Source organism: Corvus kubaryi, unplaced genomic scaffold (genome assembly GCF_017639235.1).
Source record: "Corvus kubaryi isolate FWS band 111438036 unplaced genomic scaffold, C.kubaryi_AGA036_p1.0 68, whole genome shotgun sequence".
Taxonomy (NCBI): domain Eukaryota; kingdom Metazoa; phylum Chordata; class Aves; order Passeriformes; family Corvidae; genus Corvus; species Corvus kubaryi.
Genome location: NW_024582056.1, coordinates 16810594 through 16823478, shown reverse-complemented (window position 1 = coordinate 16823478; position 12885 = coordinate 16810594). Strand labels below are relative to the sequence as shown.

Genomic DNA, 12885 nt, shown 5'->3' with positions numbered 1-12885 from the left:
AATGTTTGAAGTGTACAGCTTAATTATTTGCCCTATTTGACATTTATGACACATTTTACCAAAGTAGAATGTGTGTACTGGGATACTGTAAGACTTAATTTCTGTAATGTAGAGCTTTGCTAAAGTTAGTGAAGCAGTGTTAAGTGAAAGTGCAATATGTCATCCTTCTCCATTTTAAAGCTCTAAGAATAACTTTGTTGCAGGGTTTTTTTACCCCTAGCAACACACCTTAGTTCAAACAACAATTAACTTTAAGAACAATTAACATCATATGTAATAGATGATAGAGGATGAATTGTTTCTTCTGATTAATAAACTTGTATATGTAAATATTTTACATTCTGATTATCTAAAAGTGCCATGCATATAAGAAAGAAATAGTGCATTTCAGCTGCGCTAAAACAGTCCCAAAAAAATCCTCCTTGGGTTGAATCCTGAGGCACTGGCTTAATTTTGTATTCAGTTCTTTGGGCAAGCAGCCCTGCTAACCCACAGAAGAAGGGAAGCCAACCGGAAATACAAATATGTAAATGTCTGGTATTTCTCAGATTCTGTCTCTGAGAAAGTTTTCCTTAAAAAAAGAAAAAAGTGAATTAAAAATTCAGTGAGGCTTTTGCAAGTAGACCTACTACATTAGGTGAACAGACCTGACCTTTTACATAATGAAAGCTTGAAAAACCACAGGAAAAGTATGCAAAAGGTATGTATTTAAGATATGATTATGGTCAGAATCTTGTACTGTTCAGTGTCGTACTGCTTTGATAAACAGCCATGAACTTTCTTTAACTAAAATTTCAGGTTGTGGGTCCATGTAGCAGATGTCAAATAATCTGCATTGATCAACAGTCCGGGGAACGAAACAAAGAAATTCTGCAGTCCCTGTCTGCTGCCAGAGGTAGAAAGGTTAGTACAGTACTTCAAAATAGCTGTAATGAAAGATGTAGTGACTTTATTGCATGGGTAGTGAAATACCTGCTGAGAGAATATTCACAGTTAAGTTGTTGTGCTAATTGCTACCATCTGAATTTTTTCTGTAGAAAGAGGGTGCACTTACAACCCAGATATGACATGGTTTATTTCCACAAAAAGCTCAGTATGTTTTTTATTCAGAAATGGACTATTAATATGCATTATTTTTAACTGTGCTTGCTTCTATTCAGTATGTACTTATTTACAGTGTGTTTATTTTGTTCTTAAAAACACAACCTGATGCACTGATGTCTTTTAAGAAAAGAAATATGCAGAAAAATCCAAAAGTGTTTGGAATTATGCAGTTGGCTTCTAAGACTACATTTTATTCTTACCCTGGGAAACTAGTTATCAGGAAAAACAGAGCAGATGTGAATATAGTCAAAGTGGAGAGTAATTGCTTAAGAAAATGACTGGAGAGAAAGTGTGAAATACAGGTGTTTATTTGAGGTCCTGCTTCCTAAGGTTGCACTGCTTCTTGAAACTGAGAGTGCTCAGATGATGGCTAGACAGTACAGCATCCCAAAAGCTCCACAAATCTCATCATACATATTTATTTAGCTGAAAATCCTTTTTCAAAATTCATTGCTTCCTGTTAGTTAAGCTTCTGTTGTTAAAGTGTCTCAGGCAGTCAGGGCTCGGGAGCCTCGCCAGTACCAAACACCGGGCACAGGGCTGGCCCAGAACAATAACAAATAGGCTCAAAATCATTCACCCAGACAATGCACAAACAAGTTACAAATACTGCATTCTATGTTTGGACAAAAAAAAAAAAATAAATAAATTGATTCGTCTCGGTGACTCATTAAACAAACAAAGGGCTTTCTTTTCGTTGGCTGTTATCCTTGGTGAGTAGCTCCTCTGGCTCCGTGTCCGAGCCAGCCCAGTGCAGTGAGCTGGGGAGAGGCGCAGGCAGGGCCGGCTGTCGAGGCACGGCTTCTCCTGACCTCAGGTGACTTAGGGTTGCACAGCAGGCTCTGCTCCAGGTCACCGCAGTACATGAGCCTTTGGGAGATGAGCTTCTGGCCACGGTAGGTAGCTTGAGGACAGGGGCCCTTTCCCGGTAATGGTGAGCCACAGCTTGAGCATCTGGGACAGTTCAGAGCACATTTGGGCACTCTGGGCAGGAATGCTCCCTGCCACATGGGGCGTAGGAAGCAGAGGAGTTTTTCTGCCCATATGGGTTTTACTGGGTTATAACTTGGAACCTCCGTAGAGAGAAAGCACTCTGTACTCAAGGAGAAAATAGCAACAAAACCTTACTCGAGATACAGATTCTCAGGCGAGGCAAAGCATCTTCTGCATGTTTCCCACAGCAAAGATGAGCTCCTCTTTCACTCTGATTAATTCAGCAATGAAGAGATTTTCTTGACACACTGCTAGAACCAAGTGACTCGTTCAAACAGGACTAAGGCAAAGAGAGCAATCCAGCCTCTCGAGAAGAAGCTGGCGTCGGATAAAAGCCGCCCGGCGAGGCGAGGCAGGCGCTGCCGATCACCGCGGGGGAGTGCTCTGTCTCCCTCAGCTGTGTGCCGATATTCACGCTGCAAACACAGGGGCATTCAGCCTTTTTTATTTTTCCCAGCCTTCAGCGCTGCTGGCAGATGGGATCTTGTGAGCATGCCCTGCTCTGCATAAGGGCGAGTCCTCTGGGTTAGCTGACAGCTGAAAGGGAGAGTTTGAACTGGTGGCTTTGCCTGGGCTGGTCTGAGAAGACCTCCGAGTCCATCCCGCCTGCAGGTCACCTCTGTGATGATGGGCACCAGCTGACTATCAATGAGCAGCACCCAGGAAGGACTATGGCATTTTCAGTGTGCTCAGCAGACCTAGCAGAGGACATTGATCCAAACCTTTCACAGCTCACAGGGGGGAGAGAAAAAGAACGTTGAGTTCATGTGACTGTGTTAAATTGCAGAGCTAATCCTTTGGTGACTCATATCTCTACCATGTGCTTTTCTGATAAGGAGTCATCTAATGGACTTCATTCTCTTTTTTTTTTTTTTTTAATCAGATGCAGATTCAGTGAAGGAATTTAGCAATGTTTTCTCCCATCTGTCAATAATCTGATTCAAACTACAAAAGCAACTATTGCGGAAAAATAAGATTTAAGATAATTTCCCAGTTTTTTTGAAAAGCTGCTGTAGCTAGTTGTTTGCCAAAACATTAAAGATATTGCATGTAGAAAAGAGTGCCAGATATTAATATTTACCATTTTGTTTTGATATTTTCCAAGAACATCAACCTGAAAAAATTACATTGAAATTTATCAAACAAGTAGCCCAAATAGCAGCACTGCCAATGAACTTCAATAATGAGCTAAATAATGTAAGGCTTGTAAAAAGTAGCTCGATATTTATTTCTGAAATCCTGTTTTTCTCCATTCCTCTGAGACTCTGAGAATTTTTTTTTTACCCAAATTGAAAGATTGAGCCTTTGTATAGACGGATTGCAGCTGAAAGTCAGAACCAGCTACTGTAACTAGCCACACAAGCAATTTGCATGTTTCCTGATAAATGTAAAGCATGGTGCTGAGGCCTTGCCAGCTGCTTTTTATGAAACCTTTTATGTCACTGTTTGACATAAAATGCAAGCACCTCTACAAAGTGAACTTGAGCTCTGCTTTCTGAAGAAACACTCACTAAGGATTCCTTCCGTAATTTTTGCCTGGAAAAGAAAGATGAGCTCTCCTCGTGTGACAGAGTGCTCTCTGTTACTGCAGGAGATTAGGAAAGACTAGATAACTACATTAAGCAAATGGCCACATGCTGTTTCACATGCCTCACCACCTGATGCAAAACACACATGGCTGGCAAGGGGAAAACACTGAATTCTTGCCTCTCTTTGGTGTTTTGCAGATGCCGTTTAGCGCTAATGATAGCGGAAGCCCTGTGGGTAGATTTGCAGCGTTGCTATAAGCTGGGACTTGCTGTCAAGGCAGCAAAGGGAATTATTGCATTAGCAGTCTGCCCTGGTCTAAATGTATGGATAGCAGCACATCAAGGGAAATCCATTATGTTTGAACATGCCTTCATACGCTAAAAGGCTTGTGTTTTTTCCTGGGGGCTGTTGATCCTCCTTTATGTATCTCATTGTGCCTTGGGAGAGCTTCCTTTTGTGCGGAATTAGATGCTGTGCCTTTGTATTGCTTACTGGAGCGTTAGCAAAGAGCAAATGACCTTTCATATCTGATGCATCATTATCATTATTTTCATAGTAATGCAGGGCTTTACACCATGCAATGCTTTTCATTCAAATATCTGGAACATTGGAGAACAGTGATTGTTGTAATTAATAGACCTCTGAAATAATACGGTTCTCTTTTCTCATTGGTGGCTGAACTGGAAAATGCATTTATTTAAGGTAGAGCAAAGAAATATCAGTTCTTAAGAAACCATTCTATAGTCCAGATATTTTCAACAGAACGATATGAGGTTTTATTGCCACCAACTTAAAAATTTCCCTTTTTCCAATAAAAAAAATCAGTGTGTCAAAAGTGAGTACTTCCACTCTCCTATTTTTAAGGCTTTAAGTTTTGGTAAATCTAAAGCTAATAAAACATTCTTGCATTTAAAAAAAAATCAATTTTAATAATTGCATCTCCCAAATCTTTGGATGAGAGGGAGGTTATGTTATTGTGCGAATAAATGATCAGACCTGGACAGGTAAATTTATCTGCTGGGATATGGCAGCTGAGAGCTACATCTAGGGGCAAAATCCAGAACTCATCCATCCAAAGCTAAGTATTAGCATGCAGTATGATTTATGTGCTTGTTACACATTCTAGCAGGGTGTTTTCCTACCAAGTTCTAGTCTGTGTTAACTGATTCTTTGGGAACTGTAGCTCGAAGGCGTCTCAGCTCAGGCCTTTGTCAGATGCAGCCCCTCAGGTTTCTATCTTACAAAAGGGAATAGTGCACACAGGGTATTTCTCTGTCAGTGAATTTCTGAGCAGAGCATATTACTGTTGAACCAGTAAATGAACTTGAAACAACATGCAAGAATGACAGCATTTCATAGCTCCTCCTGTGAGTGTGATGACTATCATATGATTCACCGTTGGCAAGAATAGGTATGTTTTCTCTATTTCTCCCAGCAGTGAAGTGGTCTGCTTTTTCCTAATCAAGAAGCTTTAAATTTTTTGTCCCTCTAACATTTTACAGTGATGGGAGGAGTCTCTACTGCCAGGTAAAGCCACAGAGCTTGCAGTCCTGCACTCCCTGCCCAGTTCTCAGTGTGTTCTGGGAAGATTATATGCAGAATAAAATGCCCTTGAAGTCAGGAAAAGGTAGCAGCAGCAGTGAGAGATTATGCAGTTCACTGTAATAACTCTGCATCTGAAAGCCTCATTTTTCATCAGAAATGTGAGAAGGGCTTATTTCTACATTTTATCTTTCTCTGGAAACAGAGCTGAAGTGGCAGATGCAGCTTTTGTGGTTGCTTGGCAGGGGTGTGTGTATGATTGCTATTATCAGTACTTGCTGAGTCATTATTTGTAATTATTGAAAAAACAGGGAAATTTACTTAAAAGATGTTAAATCCACTGCTGGCAATCACAGGCTAAATTTTGGTTTTAAGAACATTCACAAAAAAAAAGAGGTTGGCAATTCCAAGCAGGCATTAGTACTAAAATATGTGTAGCATCAGTATATCATCACCTTGGAAACTCCTTAGGCATTACTGAAACTCCTCACTGAAAAAAACACTGATACTTTAGATTCCCAATTGGAGAAGGAAAATATTAAGGAGCAGCATTAAAACAGTATTTGAGATCTCCTAAAGACAGGATCTATTCAAACATGCATTTTCTTAAATAATTCTGAATGTTTTAAGGTGCATCCAAAAAAAAAAAAAAAACCTGCTAAATAATTTGAAATAACAAAAACTGATAAATTAAGTTCTTCAGAGTGAGCAATCTGCCCAGATTTATTTTAGTCTCATTTTAAGATACATCAAGATGACAATACAGTAAATATAAATAAAAACTTCTCATGCATCAAATAAGCTCACTTACATGGAAGAATTATAAAATTCTTTCCTGTGTGAAATGTGGTGTATCATGAACTAATATTAATTTTACAATTTTTTTTATATTGCCTGATTTTTTAAAAAAACAAAATCATGGCAACTGTCATTTTTGCATTAGGGTATAGGAAGTGAATCCAGTTTATTACCCACAAGGCTGAAGAATACATCATTAATGCCAATAGAGAAACTTGTCAATGAATGAGAGAAAAGCAAAAATGGAAAAATAAGACTAGGTGCTTTAATATTTTAAATGAAACAGTCACTGACACCATTATGGCATCATGGCTGATCCAACACAGTCTCTGTGCTGGAGGGTTGGCATCTTACAATGCTGCAGTCATTCCTCGACATTAAATATTGAACCCTGACCATAAGGATATACCCTGTGTCCACTGAGTGTTGACACCATTATAGCCACTGGTACCCAAAAAGTGTCAGCAATAGGACAAGCCTGATAGGTCCAGCTCATGCCCTCTACATGGGATGTGCCAGTGAGATGAAGGAATAGCAGAGGTAGCCAAAAATACCTAAGCCTAGGGCCCATTTTTGTCAGTGATGTTTAGGATTACGAATGAAACAGAAAGACCCAAATTCAGAGTCTGAGGCCATGTTTGGACAGATTTCTGCTTTACAGCTTCTCTCTTATTTAGGAGTAGGGCTCAGTCTTATCTCTCATGAATTCTTCAAAGACTAAAAGCTGTTCTGTGTTACCTCATTGCTGCATCTTTATTTAATTATTCAGGGCAAGAATAGGAGAAAACATACTGCCTTCATATTTAGGCTGTGAAATATGCTCACTTAAATTCACCTAACAGATTTTTTTTGATTTATTGCAATTCTTTTTACTCACTGTTTTTTAAACCTGCTCTAAATGTAATTCACTCAATTTCAGGAACATTGATCTGAACAATGGCAGTAAATGTAATCAGGAAATAGAGAAGGATAATAGAATTTTGTTTTTGAGTAATTTCATTTGCTTTTTTATTTACTTTACACTTTAGAACGGCTTGTATGTTTTGGCTGTAGTCTATGAAAGCAATATACTTTTTTTTGAAACCTGAAAAAAGAGACAAGAAGATTAGTATTGGGTTTCCAAGGTCCTCAGTTTAATGAGCAGACTTTCTGAGGTCTAAAAATCAGTTATCAATTTAACATGGTCTTCAATGTTCCTTTTTTTCCTACTTTGCTTTTTTTTTTTTTTATTAATTATTATCTAATTCTTTAGAAAATACTCTCATGAGATGACAAGTCTTTTTCTTCCATATTTCTAAATTCTCCGTGGCTGGAAAACAAAACCACAAAACCTCACCAGTCTCTTCCTGTGACATTTCCAGATCACACCCACAGCTGTAACATTCAACTGATTGAGATCAAGACCTCACATAAGAATGCAGACACTCACATCAGGTTTTTGGTGCCTGTGAGGGTTGCATGGTCAGTGGGGAAAGTGGATATTCCATTCTTCTTTTCTTTATTACTCAGAATCACAAAGACATATTCTAAGTATTTCTAATATCTATGCAGGATGGGTCCATGGATAATGTCACTTAACAAGTGGGAGCAATAATAAAACAAACTTTCTGAATATTTTCTGTAAAGCATACTAAAACATTCATAAAAACAAATGAAGGGAAACTCGCAGAGGCTTGACAGAATAAATTTCTGTTAACAAAGCAAATAATTCTTGGTAGAAGATGCAAGACTTCCTCGCTGTTGGAACATACCAGTGTTCCCATCCTGCAAAGCCATTGTTTGTGACAATGCATTAACTGTATTTGTCAAGGAGCCAGAGCAGTCATGAAATAACAAGATTGTGAGAGAGTGTAAATTGCATATATGATACTATGGAGCTCATGGTGAAATACTGTGTTATTTATCCACTTACTTAAGCTATTCTTCCTGAATAGCATGGCATTAGCTTTTGTTTACCAGTCTGTTATAACTAATGAGTTAAGAATGTTCTTAATTACATGGACATAGTACATACCTCCTTATTCTTAAAGCAGTATTGTTCTTCTAAATGTATCTGGGTTGTGAGATCCTCTATAGATTTGATTACCCTAACATGTGTTACATCTTAATACATATTTTGGTTTTTTTCAGACAAACTTTGGCATATACCTGATGAACCAGCCCTTGCGCTCATCCTTTTCAGATATTTTATCAGTTGGGTCTCAAGTGCTTCCAGTGCTGAAGGAGAATACAGAAATTCAGCCTCCGACATCCAGTGAAGAAAAATGTTCAGGATAGATTCTCTGGAGATGAAATTTTTATGCAAGTACAGGGAAAAGTCAGTTACTAAAAAAAACCACGAAAAAGCTTCCCCTCATTTGCTTCTGGTAATTTTCTGTTTGCTGTAAATGTTATCAGATGGCAAAACTGTTGATAATTATAGCTCACCTACATGTTTTTGCTTGTGATTAGGTTGCAGCAGCTATAACTCTATTTTGCACAATTGCTTCAGGGTGCAACAGGTTTGATCAAGTTTTACTGGTGGATGACTCCCAAAACAAGCCCAACTTTGTTGTCAGAAAGCCACATCTCAATGAAAGAAAGTAAACACAATAATACACTACTTCCTTCTGCTGCTTTGTCAAAACCCCAATTAGGAGAGAGGATGCAAGACATATTTTAGAAACAATGTGGGTGGGAAGAGAACAGTGGGAGAGTGGCATGAGATTAGCAGTGCATTCAGCTTTTCCAAAAGGAAACTGATGGTGTTGTGTAGACAGTCTGAAAGCAATGGAGAAGAGGGAATTACTGGGAAATCTGTCTTCCCCTTTGGAAGTGGTGTGTGGGGATGCCAACAAGGCACAAAGATAATGAAGATTCAGGATGCCATTTGCAAAACACATTCCCTGTGATGGAATTCCATCCATTTGTTCTCAACTTCTTTCTCTTCCATTTGTTACTTTTCCATCTGATTTATTTTATGCAATGTCTTCCCTGGGATGTTTTGTGTGATGGTGTCCCTGCCTATGAAAGGGGAGTTGGAGCTCAATGATCTTTAGGGTCCCTTCCAGCCCAAGCTGATTCCATGAGTTCCACACTCTTGTTTCCTTATATATTTGTGGATGCTGACACATTATTTCTAATTAGATATTTTTCAAGTAATACAGTCATTTCCTATACAAACTTTGTTTATCCTCAGCAATCTCTAATGGCTGCTTAAGGGAACTCTTGAAAGTTTGGATGTTTCTCCATCGTGAACAGGTCAAAATATTCTTTTTTCTTATCTCTTTGTTCATTTCATAATGCCCTTCTTAAAAGGCTGCTGGAAGCTCCTAAACAAGATTCATGCCTTCTGATTTCTGAGAGCAAATGTCTAAAACCTATGACTTAGTCTGAAATATCAATTATTGTGAAAATTACAAAAAATAAAGGAAGCCACAGAGCGAAAAAAAAAAAAACAACAAACCCACATGGAAAGTCTATGTAAATCAAGATTGAATACATTGAGGCCAGGTGTTTTATGACCCTCAACATGTGTCCAGCTAGCTATGGGATGATTTCATACTTACAGGAAGTCCTTCTGGAAGAAGAAATTCTCCTAGATTGGCTGCTCTATTTCCACCTGGGAAGTGAAATTTTGACCCTGCTAAAACCACCATCAAAACTCTCATCCAATGTGATTTAGATCTTCCTTGGGGCAATTTTGGCTCCACCTGTGTGAAAGGGCTTCTGGCTGAAGCAATGCTTGAGTTTTTGAGCATATCCCTGGAGAGAGGCTTTGTGAAAGAGTTGGTAAAACAGAAAGGGGAGCAACTACCACAGAGAAGCAGAGAATGGGAAAAAGGAAGCTCATCACCCAGTGCACAAATCAGAATTCAAAAATGCTCTTTCTTCTTTTTCTTTTTCCCTATCCCCCCCCCCCCTTTTTTTTTTTTTAATGTATAATATTTTATTTTTTCTTTTGTTCTTTTGAAGAACTGGTTTTACTTCAGCTGGAACAGTCTCTCAGCAAAGCTTTGTAATGGAAATGAGAAGAAACATTATCTGTTTCTTACAATCTGCCATAAAATACATGTAAAGAGAGAAGTTTTTCATATGTATGTAAACTGAGAATCAGTTTTGACAGTTGTGCCTTCCACTTCAGAGCCCAAGGTCTGCTCCTTGATGTCTGCTTTGAAAAGCAGGGGGTTTATCTCTCTAATAGTCAATTATCTGAGGTTGTAATGAGCAGGCTTTTTGGAACCTTGAAAAGCAGTTTCCTGGTATCTAAATCTCTCAACTGCTTCACTCTTTGCCTTTCTGTTATGCAGAGCATTGCTTTGTTGGGTAGAAAGCCAGCAGCTCTGGCAGTTTTAATATGAAGAGACCTGTTGTATGCTGACCTTCAGGTGATCTCTGGTCTTCTGCTCTGTCCTCTTCACCTCACCACTGTGTCATTTGTTTAAAATGGCACAGAAGTTAGAAAAGGAAATTGAAAGCAACATCAACAAGCTCTGTTTCACTTGTTATTGCATTTAGTACAAAATAAGTCACTTTGGTACACAGTGGCTTGACAAATACTGTTTGTGAATATCCATAATGCAATGTATAATAACTATGGATGAGAGGATTTGAACTTTAAAAATGTCATGCTTGGTCATTTTGACCTATTATTTACAGCCAATTACACATTCTCTCTGCTGTGGCTTAGAAATATTAGATCAAGAATAATTTTGCCATTTTACAGGGGGAAAAGAAAGATTTTCTCCTATGTATGAACATATTCATTAGTACAGCCTGTGCATTTCCTGGAAGGAACATCCTTGCGGTACGGTGATAGGAAATGTCACAACGCTTCAGATTGATGGAAGATACATAAGGAATCTTTCAGCTCAACAAAGGATCATATTTCCCTTCTAGTAAGTGGAGTGTTCCTGCCACCACTGATACGTCTTTCCATCAATGAAGACAAATTCTTCTCAGTGCCAAAACTCTCTGGAAAATCTTGAAGTATGAAGAGTTGCTTTTAAGTGGCACGCACTGTAAGTTTGTAAAAAGAACATCCCTCCCATAAAGTGAAAAAATAATTCAAAGGAAGAAGAAATTTAACATAGTGCAACCCCAAGGACTGCCAATACAAAAGGGGCATAAACACTTTGACACACTATACAGAAAAAATTTTGATGATCTATAGGGTTTTATTTCTTAACCTTCCAAATATATAGAAAATAAGACCATTTCATATGAATGCAGGCTCTTTGATCTAAATACTCCAATTACTGCAAAATTAAATCTTTGGAATAATTGCAGATATGTGTCTGCCTTATACGGATAATAAATGTACTTAATACAGTATTTCCAGAGTGCTGTATGTGGAAAGTCCTCTATATATTTGAAAACCAAATCCTTATTTACTTGCAATGAATTATTCAGACACATTCCATTCTCTGGGAGACTTAGCTCATTCTCAAATCTCAAGGTAGAAATGGTGACTATTACAAGCTCTAATAATAGCCAGGAGGCTGAAATCACAAAACAGAAATCGGCATTTTTAGGAGAAGTTTCTGAGCTCTGTGTTTTCTGATATGACTAAAATATTTCAAATACAGTTTATGATTTATATACTTTCAATGGTGCCCTTCAAAGTATGGTAAAAATTTTAGGTCATCTTTCTGTCAAAATTACACTCAATCAAAATGAAGGACTGCATAAAAGATGTGATTATTCTTCATAAATTGTAGAGATTATGCTATGCAAGTCTTCTTCCATCTTGTTTTTAACTTTCTTGGAAATTAAACCAATAAAACACATATCATGTTTGATGTGTCTGCTGGTGATGGTTGCATTCCTGACCTTCGAGCTCATGAGGTGCTCAATTCTGCTTGGAGGCATTGCTGGGCTCATGGATGAGTATGTGGCTCAGGACTGAAGGGATGTCTCACCACTGCTGGGTTTCACAGGTGAGGTGTTCCCTCCATCTGTGTAGCCACATGCCAGTCAGTTGCACACCCAAGCCCTGCACAAAATGAGCTCATAATCACTGGTTTCCTTTAAAATATGTACAGTCAGTCCTGTTGAAGCAATCTCTGTTATCCAGAGGTTGGAGCTTTCACCAAGGGTGAGATGGTGAGGGAAGAGATGGTTTATTTCCCTCTCCTTTGTCTGGAGAGATCCAACACTGTTTTTCCCCACTGTTTAACCCATCACTCAGCAGGGGAGACTAAACAGGGGGTGGTGTGTGTAGGAATCTCGGGGAAGGCTTGTCCCTCCCTTCTCAAGAGGTTTACCTGGAAATGATCTGTGACTCACAGGGCCAGCAAGAGACAGACACGAGCACAGTGAGGCAGTAACCACACGTGACTTTGAGCTACTTGTTCATGCATTTTTTGATTCGCTGAGTGTGGGAGGGGAAGCAGAGCAGGACTCTGTAACCCAACAGGTAGGTCACTCCCGTGGAGGTGAAATGTGGGTACATTCCTGTCTCTCTATTATGCAGCTGTCATGAGGCAACTGCTTGGGAAAAACATAGGCACAGCCCCCAGAGAGGGGAGAAGGCAGAGTGCCCCTCTCCACTGGGCATTGTGAGACAATGGGTTTGCAGAGGCAGCCTTGTCTCCTTCCTCTGGCCATCAGTGTTTAAGTACAAGGTGGAACTTCAGCAAGAATACAGAAGAACCTCCCAAGTGTGTTTTGGAACAGGCCATTAGGGGAAATATGAGTTTGAGTCATCAAAAGACGAAGTCAAAATGTACCCACATCTCTGACTTCTTGGTAGCAGTGCCAGTGGCAAGGCCAGACTGAACAGGAGAAAATGTGGGAGAGAAAGAAAAGTGGCATTTCCTACAGTCAGAATTTAAGAGAAAGTTGTGATGCGCATGCTTTCATCACCCAGTTTATGATTTTTTTTTCCAGAAAATAAAGGACGTAAGTATCCTCAGGCCCATAAATCAGATTCTGAGA

The 12885-nt window shown here is 39.0% G+C and overlaps 1 protein-coding gene across 1 annotated transcript in view; it reads left to right on the top strand.

Annotated features, from left to right (window-relative positions):
* Positions 1-11747, top strand: part of MOCOS (molybdenum cofactor sulfurase) — a 209777-nt gene extending 198030 nt beyond the window's left edge. The window contains exons 14-15 of the mRNA XM_042048759.1: positions 799-903; positions 8098-11747. Of these exons, the coding sequence (XP_041904693.1) occupies positions 799-903; positions 8098-8244 (252 nt within the window). The 3' untranslated portion in view covers positions 8245-11747. The remainder of the gene's footprint in view (positions 1-798; positions 904-8097) is intronic.
* Positions 11748-12885: the final 1138 nt, after the last annotated feature.